At 41.8% G+C, this 13,655-nt stretch overlaps 1 protein-coding gene across 1 annotated transcript in view; it reads right to left on the reverse strand.

Moving 5' to 3' along the window:
• The window catches only part of LOC120946940 (cytochrome P450 26C1), a 29,338-nt gene extending 24,584 nt beyond the window's left edge, over positions 1-4,754 (reverse strand). The window contains exons 1-3 of the mRNA XM_040361787.1: positions 4,486-4,754; positions 3,424-3,800; positions 1,546-1,770 (exon numbers count right to left, since the gene is read on the reverse strand). Coding sequence (XP_040217721.1) covers positions 1,546-1,770; positions 3,424-3,630 — 432 coding nt within the window. The 5' untranslated portion in view covers positions 3,631-3,800; positions 4,486-4,754. The remainder of the gene's footprint in view (positions 1-1,545; positions 1,771-3,423; positions 3,801-4,485) is intronic.
• Positions 4,755-13,655: the final 8,901 nt, after the last annotated feature.

Consider the following 13,655-nt stretch of genomic DNA (forward strand, 5'->3'; position numbering starts at 1 on the left):
GATAGATAGATAGATAGATAGATAGATAGATAGATAGATAGATAGATAGATAGATAGATAGATAGATAGAAATATAAACAGATATATAGATAGTTAGATAGAAATATAAACAGATAGATAGATAGATAGATAGAAATATAAACAGATAGATAGTTAGATAGAAATATAAACAAATAGATAGATAGATAGATAGATAGATAGATAGATAGATAGATAGATAGATAGATAGATAGATAGATAGAAATATAAACAGATAGATAGAAATATAAACAGATAGATAGAAATATAAACAGATAGATAGATAGATAAACAGATAGATAGATAGATAAACAGATAGATAGATAGATAGATAGATAGATAGATAGATAGATAGATAGATAGATAGATAGATAGAAATATAAACAGATATATAGATAGTTAGATAGAAATATAAACAGATAGATAGATAGTTAGATAGAAATATAAACAAATAGATAGATAGATAGATAGATAGATAGATAGATAGATAGATAGATAGATAGATAGATAGATAGATAGATAGAAATATAAACAGATATATAGATAGTTAGATAGAAATATAAACAGATAGATAGATAGATAGAAATATAAACAGATAGATAGATAGATAGATAGATAGATAGATAGATAGATAGATAGATAGAAATATAAACAGATAGATAGATAGATAGATAGATAGATAGATAGATAGATAGATAGATAGATAGATAGATAGATAGATAGATAGATAGAAATATAAACAGATAGAAATATAAACAGATAGATAGAAATATAAACAGATAGATAGATAGATAGATAGATAGATAAACAGCTTGTGAGAGAGAGATTGATTGCTAAATAGATAAAAAGATAGATATTTAGACAGATCGCTAGACAGACAGAGAAAGAAAGGAGAGAGAGATAGACAGACTTGCAGAGAGAGATAAAGGAGAGAGAAAGAGACAGACAGAGAGAGAAAGGAGAGAGAGATAAAGGAGAGAGAGATAGACAGACTGACAGACAGAGAGAGAAAGGAGAGAGAGAGAGATAGACAGACTGACAGAGAGAGAGAGAAAGGAGAGAGAGAGAGACAGACTGACAGACAGAGAAAGGAGGGATAGATTGACAGACAGAGAAAGGAGGGAGAGATAGACAGACTGACAGACAGAGAAAGGAGGGAGAGATAGACAGACTGACAGACAGAGAGAGAGCATGTGAGATAGGAAGCCAGTGAGAAATGAAAGGGATTTTTAGACGATTGCTTTTTACATATTTTACTTATTAAGATTATTTTATTGGCAATATATTAATAAGATAGCATAATATGTATATTTAATTATATTCATATGCAATTAATTATATCACTATATATAGATCTGGTAAATATATATCAAGTATTTAGAAATGATTAGTTGCATTAGATTCAGAGTTGCCTCCACACCCGGCAATCCCCCCGTAGAGAATAGAAGGTTGTGTAGGGATGGATAGGGGGTGTAACATGCTACAATGGAGCACAAGGCTCCGCACAGAGCCCCCCAGGGTACTCACCTTTCTCTTGTGTCTATGGAGATCCCCAATGGAGTTGACCAGTGTGTTGGAACCTAGGATGATCTGGGTGCTCTGGGGCCACTGGGCGCTCACCAGGTGGTGTTCCCCTAGCAGGATCTTGCGGATATTCTCAGCGCCGGTCACACGGATCAGTGGTTTTCCCAGCAGATGAGTTTTAAAAATGTTGCCATACTTCTCCCTCCTGGAGCTGTGGAAGTCTGATCCCTGCGATGGTGGAGACAATGACACGCAAGTAAGGAGAAGCCCCAACAATCCCCCACCTTCTATGTCACCTTCTATGTCTGGGAGATGACAGATGCTACATCATAGAACTGGAAAAATAACCACTTTACAAATGAAAAGTGTTTGTGGAACTACAGATCCAAGCATGAAAAGTCTCCAGATTGAGTATATTTGATATTTATTTTTTATAGACAATTTAGAAGTCAAGCTGCGTCTCTGAATTCTGATGGTAATAATCAGCATAAAAAGCAAGTTAAGGGAACTTGTGGTTAGGCTGGTCATACATTATACATTTTCATTTAGATTTACCAAAACCTTATGCACTATAATCGTTGACTGTAAGTCTAAAGGACATTAAATAATAAAATTGTATAATGCATGGCCAGTTTTAATCTCCAGAACTCTGATTGCACCACAATGATCAGCATATCAAACAAGCTAGGGGGGCTTGTGGCACATCTCCAGAATTCTGGTGGCACCAAAAGGTCCAGTATAACAAGCAAGCTAATGATACTTGTACTGTACATCTCCAGAACCATGTTGATACCGCAATGATCAGTATAAAAACAAGCTAAGGGGACTTGTGGTACATCTCAAGAACTCTGGTGGCACTGCAATGATCGGCATTAGACACAAGCTAAGGAGACTTGTGGAACATCTCCAGACCTCTGGTGGCACCCAAAGGTTCAGTATAACAAGCAAGCTAATAAAACTTGTACATGCCCAGAACTCTGGTGGCACCACAAGCATCCAAACCAAGGTAAGGGGAATTGTGGTACATCTCCAGAATTCTGGTGGCACCGAAAAGATCAGCATAACAAATAATGTAAGGCGACTTGGATAGTGGCATCACAATGATCAGCATATTAAAACAAGCTAAGGATACGTGTGCTACATCTCCACTCTGGTGGCACCACAAGGATCAGTATAGCAAACAAGCTAGAGGAACTTGTGCTATGTCACCAGAACGCTGGTGGCACCACAAGGGTCAGCATAACAGGCAAACTAAGAAGACTTGTGGTACAGCTCCAGAACTCTGGTGGCACCACAAGGATCAGTATAGCAAACAAGCTAGAGGAACTTGTGCTATGTCACCAGAACGCTGGTGGCACCACAAGGGTCAGCATAACAGGCAAACTAAGAAGACTTGTGGTACAGCTCCAGACCTCTGGTGGCACCACAATGATCACCATAACAGGCAAACTAAGGAGACTTGTGGTACAGCTCCAGACTTCTGATGGCACCACAAGGGTCAGCATAACAAGCAAGCTAAGGAGACTTGTGGTACATCTCCAGAACTCTGGTGGCACCACAATAATCAGTAAAGCTAACAAGCTAAAGGAACTTGTGCTATGTCGCCAGAACTCTGGTGGCACCACAAGGATCACTATAACAGGAAAACTAAGGAGACTTGTGGTACAGCTCCAGAACTCTGGTGGCACCACAATGATCAGTATAGCTAACAAGCTAAAGGAAGTTGTGCTATGTCGCCAGAACTCTGGTGGCACCACAAGGATCAGCACAACAAGCAAGCCATGGAGACTTGTGATTCCTTACTAGCTTGAAGTTGGTTCCTCACTTCAGATAAAACAACACAAAATAAAGATTAAAGAAAGCAGGCACATTGGTTCTCACCTGTACAAGCCAGTGTAGAGTTTCCCCAAAAAATGGCCAGCCCATGGAGCCTTTGGGAAGAGGCAGCTTGTTAGCCCTGTCCCTGGTGCTGTGCCATCTGAAGGACCAGAGCTGGTGGGACACTGCCAGGAGAAGCGCAAAGGACAAGACTGATGTGATCGCAGCTTCCAAGAATGATATGTAATTGAGGTCTGTACTCAGAAACATTTTCTTCCCTCCTGTGAGTTGCTTGAGGATCTTGTGGTGGGATTAGTGTCACCTCCAACTGTACAGTGATTAGTTGTGGAAAGAGCCAGTCACTTGGTGCTTCAATTGACAGTGGGAGGCGGATCTACACTTCGGGATGCTTAACACTTTGATTAGTCTTATGTAGAAATCTAAAGCATGCAAAAGAACACAAACATAACCATAACACAAATATAACACAATATATAAATATAATATAAATATAACACAAATATAACCATAACACAATATATAACTATAAATATAATATAAATATAACACAAATATAACCATGGACAACTCTACCTGCACTTCTTTTCAACAAATGTTAAAAAAATAAAAAATAAAAAAAATGTCCAGTGGGTGATCTATTTAGGTGGCCCCCTCCCAAAATGAGTTATTTTTAGTCTAGGAAGAAATAAATAGTCAGGGCTTAGAACGCAGCTATGATGATTATAAGGGCTAAAATTGCAGCTTTCATGTTTTTATTATATATTATGGCAAGAGATATATTTAGTCTTCTACAAAAAGAAAAAAAAAACTCTTATAAAGGAAGTTTTGACTGATAAGATTTATTCCTGAAAGATAAAGGGGGGTAGCTGCAGGCTATATAGTGCAATTTCCACTTTAATAAACACCCTGCTGTTTCCTTATTACTCCCAGGAAAAAAAAAAAAAAAGACTGAAGGAGTATAGGTAATAATCCATTAAAATAATAAATGACTTTGCATTCCCATTTGGAACTTCCTAAAGTTTCATACCAGGTGTTTTACAAAAAAAATAAAAAAATAAAATAAAATAAGCTTTTTTATTATTATTTGAGGCTGATAGTACTCACCATGCATAGATGTCACCAAGGCTGCTCCAGCACAATGGTTGATGTCTTCAATGGGCTTCCTAGTTGATCACTGCAGAGCTCAGCCTGCTTCTTGGCTAGATTTATATACATATTGGCTTAATATACGTTCCACCTTCAGGGGGTGACGTGCTAGTTCTGCATAGTTAAGTAGCTGGGGAAAGGGCTGGGATTGGGCACTGGGGTAGGTGATGGTATTGATTGAAGGAATGTGAGGACTAGGCAGGGAGCTCACAGGGACATCCAGCATTAGCCACACACACAATGCATATAGGGGGGGGGGGGGGGGGGGTCCTCCAGGTCTGAGGTGACTACAAGTCCCAGCCTGCCTGTCTGTAGCACATGATGTTTTTCTATATGGCTGCTTTATCTTTGTCTATTGAAAAAGTATAGTGAGTGATGATCTAAGGCTTCTGCCTTTAATTGAAGTGGCTGATTACAATTAACGCATAATTATTTTCTACACAGAAGTTTCCTCCATGCGCTGGCAGCGCTATTCATTGTAGGTCATGTCACTTTGTGCAGCTTCTTCTTCTGTAGGGAGCAGATGATCCCTAATATGCCCATGCCCATATCCCAACTTGTCTGTATAGGGAGATAACACGGTGACACCGGGGGGGACATCAGCAGAAAGGCGACCGCCTCCTCTTCTGCAGGAGGGATGCTTAACCCTTCACAGCCCGGGCGCTCATCTACACAGCCGGGCTGGTTCTACAGGAAACACCTGTTGTAGTGGATGAGAGAGTGATCTATGGGATAGAAAATGCCCAGACCAATGATGATCGCCCTTTGCCTGGGGGGACACTGTCCAGACACACATTAGTGGCAGTAATGTCACATTCCTCATAGTAATATGCACCTGACAATGACAACTCCGGATGGAAGGAAACAGATTCCAGAACAACAAAAATGTAATTACTATGCCAGGGTCAGGTATTGTGAGTGTAAGAGAGGCACAGCATGGGGGCATCAGGTAGATTATAGGGTCCAGGATTGGCATATAGGTGAAATCTACATAAAAGGTGCCACAGGAGGACCTGAAGGGTGACAAACTTTTCAGCTGAAACAGATCATAAACCTGAATGACCCAGAGGCATCATCTGCACATAGGTGCATGTTTGGAAGGAAGAAGAATAACTAGAAAAAGTGACAGAGAAGACTAGGGGGATAGATAGATAGATAGATAGATAGATAGATAGATAGATAGATAGATAGATAGATAGATAGATAGATAGATAGATAGATAGATAGATAGATAGATAGATAGATAGGGGCAAGGTGGGCAAGAGAGAGACTTGAATAGAGTGCTTGATTTATATGGAATAGAGAGAAAGACTGAGAGAGACCTGGACAGGGATAGAGAGTAATTTACATGGAATAGATAGGTAGATGAAAAAATAGAGAGAAAGAGGAGAAAGACACAAGATGGACAAAAGAGAGAGAGAGAGAGACCCAGATAGAGAGCTTGATGTATGTGGAAGAGAGAGAGAGAGAGATACATTAATATAGTTTTCTATTGGATAAATAGATAGACAACAGGCATAGAGATAGATATAGACAGATATGAAAAATAGATATCTGCATAGGGAGAAAGTGAGTTTAAGTGATTTACACAGGATAGATAGACAAATGAGAGAGATAAATGGGAGAAGGAGGGGTAGATGGGGGGAGAGAGAGAAAGGAGAGGAGAGAGAGAGGGGAGAGAAAGGAGATGAGATGAGAGAGAGAGAGAGAGAGAGAGAGAGAGAGAGAGAGAGAGAGAGAGAGAGAGAGAAAGTAAGAGGGGGAGAGAGAGGAAAAGAGAGGGGGGGAGAGAGAAAGGAGATGAGAGAGAGGGGGAGACAGGGGGAGAGAGAGAAAGGAGATGAGAGAGAGAGAGAAAGGAGATGAGAGAGAGGGGAAAGAGAGAGAGGGGGAGAGAGAAAGGAGATGAGAGAGAGAAAGGGGGAGAGGGAGAAAGGAGAGATAAAGAGAGAGAGAGAGAGAGAGAGAGAGAAAGAGGGGGAAAGAGAGGAAAAGAGAGGGGGAGAGAGAGAAAGGAGAGAGAGAGAGAGAGAGAGAGAGAGAGAGAGAGAGAGAGAGAGAGAGAGAGAGAGAGAGAGAGAGAGAGAGAGAGAAAGGGGGAGAAGAGAGAGAGAGAGAGAGAAGAGGAGATGAGAGAGAAATATAGATAGAGAGGGGGGATAAAAAGAGAGAGGGAGAGAGGGAGAGAGAGAGAGAGAGAGAGAGAGAGAGAGAGAGAGAGAGAAAGGAGAGAAGAGAGAGGGTAGAGAAAGGAGATGAGATGAGAGAGAGAGAGAGAGAGAGAGAGAGAGAGAGAGAAAGTAAGAGGGGGGAGAGAGAGGAAAAGAGAGGGGGAGAGAGAGAAAGGAGATGAGAGAGAGGGGGAGAGAGAGAAAGGAGATGAGAGAGAGAGAAAGGAGATGAGAGAGAGGGGAGAGAGAAAGGAGATGAGAGAGAGAGAGAGAGAGAGAGAGAGAGAGAGAGAGAAAGGGGGAGAGGGAGAAAGGAGAGAGAGAGAGAGAGAGAGAGAGAGAGAGAGAGAGAGAGAGAGAGAGAGAGAGAGAGAGAGAGAGAGAGAGAAGAGGAGATGAGAGAGAGAAAGGAGATGATAGAGAGGGGGGATAAAAAGAGAGAGGGGGGAGAGAGAGTTTTATATTGGATAGATAGATAGGCAACAGGCATAGAGATAGATATTGACAGATATGAAAGAGAGATACATGCATATGGAGAAAGCAAGTTTGAGTGATTTATATGAGATAGATAGATAGATAGATAGATAGATAGATAGATAGATAGATAGATAGATCAAAGGGATATAGAGCAAAGATATCTGCAGAGAGTTTTATATGGGATAGACAGACAGATACATTTTATGTATGAGATAAATACAAAACACATGGGCATTGCATATTAAACTTGCTATAAGAAATGAGGGGCACAGTGCTGGATTTTGGATGCACAATCATCAGAGAACGATTGGCATCATTAGACAATTCTCCAGCCTCAGTGGACTGGCATCCTACTGCTGATGTAGAATTTCTTACACAATTGTATCAGAACTATCTGTATTGTATGCCTGTCTTTGCATGGGTACTGAAGCAGGGAGGAGGAGAGACAGGAAATAATTGGCTTATTAGAGTATTCCAACTTTTGTATGCAGAGCTGTTATTAAATCCTTTCTAAAATGGAATCTTTTGTATTTTTTAAGCAGAACACTAGCCAGATGTGTCATATATAAGTATTAGAATACTGTCTTTATTTTAGCTTCCTGTAATCTCCTGCACAGCATCACCCAGATTGGGAGGTGCTTCAGCACTCTGTACTATTCAAGACCTTTTTTGTCAGTCTAACACTGGGAACATGGTTACAGGATGGGATAGGGATGATGTCATCAATGTTCTGCTTCTCCTTCATTGTCCAATTAGCAGTCAGGGGTGGATCCTTACCAAGATTGTTTTGCCTAACTGCAAGTCAGGGATCTGGTTGCGCTTTCTAGCAGGAGGCCCACTACACATGACTGGCCAAAGAGAATTACAAATCCTTTCACAGGCAACACAGTTCAGGTCTGCATTTCTATTGTGTATTTAGCAGTTTGGGATCAGCTTTAAAGTTCTTTGGATATACACGTGGATGTGATCAGCTTAATGTAAATCATCTCATTAATGTGTTAGAGAAAAACAGTTACAGAGTCTAGCTTGTAATAAAAGTGAACCCCACATATGAGAAAAGTATATGAAGCGTGTGGGTCAGCGAAAAGTCAGAGGTTTTATCTACATGCTTGTTCTGGGTCAGCGACTCCAAGTACTAAAATCAGAGCCCCCCATGAAGGCCGGGCAACTAGCATCAGTATATGAAGCAATGGAGGTCTCCAAGGTTTACATTAAAGCTGAGCTCCAGGAAATTTTCAAAGAGCAGGGATAAAGTGCTACTCTAAACTTGCATGAGCATGCGGATGTATACCCAATCCCTGAACTTATCTTAAAAAACCCACACTGATGTTCAATAAATATGGTGCATTTCTGTCTCACTGTGCAGATTGAAAATTCAAATAATGCTGCTTTTGTGTCCTTCTGCACCAAGGAATACATGTGGCAATATGTCACGGAACAATAAAAAAAAAAGACAAAAAAATAATTAGGGCTGTGGAAATTAAAGATTAATTTCTCGATTAATCGTTAATTTTTTTGATCTGCACTAGTGGTGCAACGGATCGTAAATGATCTGTGATCCGAACGGGTCACCATATGCGGATCGGCACACCACGTGATCCGCGGAGCTCCGCTGCTGCCTCGGCCATAGGAAAGGCCGTGGCTTCATCCTAGCTTCCGGAGCGGCGGCCATATTGGTCCGCCCGGCGGCGGCCTAGGTGAGCCTAGAGCGGTGCGTTGACGTCATCACCCGGCCTCAACTGCTCATGTTCGGCCGGCTTCTCTGGTAAGGCTAAGCAAGCACTAATCTTCCTATACAGCGGGGGAGATGTCTGTGGATATTACAGTGGGGGAGATGTCTGTGGATATTACAGTGGGGGAGATGTCTGTGGATATTACAGTGGGGGGAGATGTCTGTGTATTTTACAGTGGGGGAGATGTCTGTGTATTTTACAGTGGGGGAGATGTCTGTGGATATTACAGTGGGGGGAAATGTCTGTGGATATTACAGTGGGGGAGATGTCTGTGATATTACAGTGGGGGAGATGCCTGTGATATTACAGTGGGGGAGATGTCTGTGGATATTACAGTGGGGGAGATGTCTGTGGATATTACAGTGGGGGAGATGTCTGTGGATATTACAGTGGGAGGAGATGTCTGTGGATATTACAGTGGGGGAGATGTCTGTGGATATTACAGTGGGGGAGATGTCTGTGGATATTACAGTGGGAGGATATGTCTGTGGATATTACAGTGGGGGAGATGTCTGTGGATATTACAGTGGGGGAGATGTCTGTGGATATTACAGTGGGGGAGATGTCTGTGGATATTACAGTGGGGGAGATGTCTGTGGATATTACAGTGGGGGAGATGTCTGTGGATATTACAGTGGGGGAGATGTCTGTGGATATTACAGTGGGGGGAGATGTCTGTGGATATTACAGTGGGGGGAGATGTCTGTGGATATTACAGTGGAGGAGATGTCTGTGGATATTACAGTGGGGAGATGTCTGTGGATATTACAGTGGGGAGATGTCTGTGGATATTACAGTGGGGGAGATGTCTGTGGATATTACAGTGGGGGGAGATGTCTGTGGATATTACAGTGGGGAGATATCTGTGGATATTACAGTGGGGAGATGTCTGTGGATATTACAGTGGAGGAGAGGTCTGTGGATATTACAGTGGGGGAGATGTCTGTGGATATTACAGTGGGGGAGATGTCTGTGGATATTACAGTGGGGGGAGATGTCTGTGGATTACAGTGGGGGAGATGTCTGTGGATATTACAGTGGGGGAGATGTCTGTGGATATTACAGTGGGGGAGATGTCTGTGGATATTACAGTGGGGGGGTGTCTGTGGATATTACAGTGGGGGGGATGTCTGTGGATATTACAGTGGGGGAGATGTCTGTGGAGATTACAGTGGGGGAGATGTCTATGGATATTACAGTGGGGGGGGGGTGTCTGTGGATATTACAGTGGGGGAGATGTCTGTGGATATTACAGTGGGGGGGTGTCTGTGGATATTACAGTGGGGGGGATGTCTGTGGATATTACAGTGGGGGAGATGTATGTGGATATTACAGTGGGGGAGATGTCTGTGGATATTACAGTGGGGAGATGTCTGTGGATATTACAGTGGGGGAGATGTCTGTGGATATTACAGTGGGGGGAGATGTCTGTGGATATTACAGTGGGGAGATATCTGTGGATATTACAGTGGGGAGATGTCTGTGGATATTACAGTGGAGGAGATGTCTGTGGATATTACAGTGGGGGAGATGTCTGTGGATATTACAGTGGGGGAGATGTCTGTGGATATTACAGTGGGGGGAGATGTCTGTGGATTACAGTGGGGGAGATGTCTGTGGATATTACAGTGGGGGAGATGTCTGTGGATATTACAGTGGGGGAGGGATGTCTGTGGATATTACAGTGGGGGAGATGTCTGTGGAGATTACAGTGGGGGAGATGTCTGTGGATATTACAGTGGGGGGGGTGTCTGTGGATATTACAGTGGGGGAGATGTCTGTGGATATTACAGTGGGGGGGTGTCTGTGGATATTACAGTGGGGGGGATGTCTGTGGATATTACAGTGGGGGAGATGTATGTGGATATTACAGTGGGGGAGATGTCTGTGGATATTACAGTGGGGAGATGTCTGTGGATATTACAGTGGGGGAGATGTCTGTGGATATTACAGTGGGGGAGATGTCTGTGGATATTACAGTGGGGGGGGGATGTCTGTGGATATTACAGTGGGGGAGATGTCTGTGGATATTACAGTGGGGGAGATGTCTGTGGATATTACAGTGGGGAGATATCTGTGGATATTGCAGTGGGGACTATATATGGTGGTGATCTGAAAAATGTATGTGCGTTATAATTAAATGAAATTAGTCGATTAATCGAACACGAAAATTGTAATCAGTAACGGCCTTAAAAAGAATGTAAAAAGAACCACGACTGCTCACTAAGGAATGAAGTGTATGTATAAAATAAAGCAGCAGATCTTCTTTCAACGCTCTGTAAGAACAAGGGAGGTAACATACATGGGGTATTTATTACTAGACTCTGTATTCCAATCATCAGCATATGAAATTGAGTCCAAAAACCTTAAAGAAAATCAAATTTTTATTTTAGGCGTGCTGCTTAGCTCACATATGTTCAGATGCTGGAGCATAAACTCCCCAGTAAACCACGCTTTTGGTATATTCACTGCATGTACACTGTACCTGTGCGCATGTCTCCGCAAGGCATCTACGGACCTTAGTAAAAAACCCTTTCACACTTGTGTGACTTGTCCAGCGACTTGGGACTGCAAAGCCACATGATTTCCATTAAGTACCATTCATATCTGTGCGACTTCAAAGTAGTCCCTGTACTACTTTGGTGTGACTTTGATGCAAGTTACACAGGCATTCCCTGAAATCGCAGCAAAAATCGCACAATTTTGAAGTAGCAGTAGTGTGAAGGAGGACTAAGTATCATGAGGATATGATTTGGCTGCCTATGCAAATCGATGCGCTTTATTAATTCAGGGCTAAAGTGTTTACTGGTCTGGGTGAAAGCAATTCATTTTTGGTTTTACTAAAAGCAAATAGACTGTGAACTTTGCAAGTGCAGCTGCTCCAGAGCTTTGTAAATGAGGGGAAACTCTGCTGACTTCCATCATCCAATCACGTGCAAGTAAAATTGCTCTATTTTATTTTTATTTTCTCTGCATGTGATTGGGTATTATTTGCAAACTGAAGCGTTCCCATTACTAAAGCAGCTGCACTTGCAAAGTGTACACAATTACTAAAACGCTGTTATGTGTGCTGATTAAATGTAATTGAGATGCCCAAAACCCTTTGAAGAAGTCACGTGATCTGTGACGCAACGTGTCGGGAGAGGAGTCAGTGACATCACTTCCGGTGTCTCAGTTAGTAGTAGCGGTGAGGAGGAGAGTCTTCGCATTGTTGATATTATAACCCTGCTATATACAAGATGATTTCTTTGTGAGTGGGCAACTGTTATTTTTAAATAAATTAATTAGTTTTATGCAATTTTGCACAATGGAAGTTTCACTCCAGAGAAGAGTTAGTGTTTTCTAGCTTTAAAGAGACCAAATACAGCAATGCGGTCCTGTCAGGAACATTGAAGATTAATTATCCTAAAGGCACGACTAGACCCAGTGGGGCCGCCCCCTAAGGTGAGCGGGTAATTCGCCTGTTGGTGGAGGTGGTGTCACCTATCACTGAATCATTTATCATGAAGAAGCATATTAAATATTAAGTCTACACAAGGACCATTTATATATGGGACTTTTATTTTAATTACACATCATGTTTGTCACGTGCATTTAATTGTTTGTCACGTGCATTTTTATATGTTGTATATGCATATATGATTAATTGTCACAGCATTGTTTGGAATAAGTGCCCCATTCCCCAAAACTTGCAAAGTGCACTATCTATTTGTCTTTATTAATTCAGCCCCTCTTTCTGTCAATTTATAGTGATGAAGACCATGTTCCCTAGTCTATAGCTGGCCACTTGAAAGATATAGAATTTACATAAATATTCCTGTAAAAGTGGATGTAAAACTTCAGACATGAAAAATGAACAAAGCATATCCCTCAAAAAAACAAGTGTCGGTTCTATCCGCTGTCTCGTTCCTCTGATATAAGGATGAGTGACTTCTGATGAATTTTCCTGACACCAAGAGAATAATGGTGACAGGGAGGGAGCTCCAGCAGATTGACCATCTCAACTCTGTTCCTATGTGATGAGTAAAGGAAGGGGGTGTCCCTTCCCTCCAATCAGCTTTTAGAGCTCTCCTCACTGATGTACCTTTAGCTCTCTGCTCCCTTCTATTTAGAGCGGAGAGATCCTGTGTACTTTATGCACTTTAAATAGATATAGGGGAAAGATGGCTATAGATAAACAGGTACAACATATGCAAGAGGATTTGTTTAATCTCATGTTCATGTACAGGCCCGGACTGGGACAAAAAATAGGCCGGTTAATGATGGGATGTGGGGTTCCAGCACCTTGCACCTCTGGACCCCTTTACATTACACAGCCCCCCACAGTTTGTTACACAGACACCCCCCCCTAACAGTTCTGAACCCCCTGTATGTAACACTGGGGGGGGAGACGTGACATGCGGCCCACCGGGCATATGCCCGGTATGCCCTATGGCCAGTCCGGGCCTGTTCATGCATCACCTGAGGCCAGTCACTTCTCTGGGTATATGTAAGGGTTTACAACCACTTTAACCTCCCTGGCTGTATGATTCTTTCAGAAAAAAGGTGATGAAAGCGGTACCATTATTTGCAAGGAAATTTGGTGATTTGTACTGTAGGCCTGTAATTCTTAGGAATAACTCACTTAAATCTGACCAAACAAGAGTCTAGTAGGCATCCCGGGTATGACATTTTTTAAAAACAGAATTATAAATTATAATATTATAAATAATTATAACAAATAATAATATAATTATAATAAAAATTA

Source organism: Rana temporaria, chromosome 8, assembly GCF_905171775.1.
Source record: "Rana temporaria chromosome 8, aRanTem1.1, whole genome shotgun sequence".
NCBI lineage: Eukaryota > Metazoa > Chordata > Amphibia > Anura > Ranidae > Rana > Rana temporaria.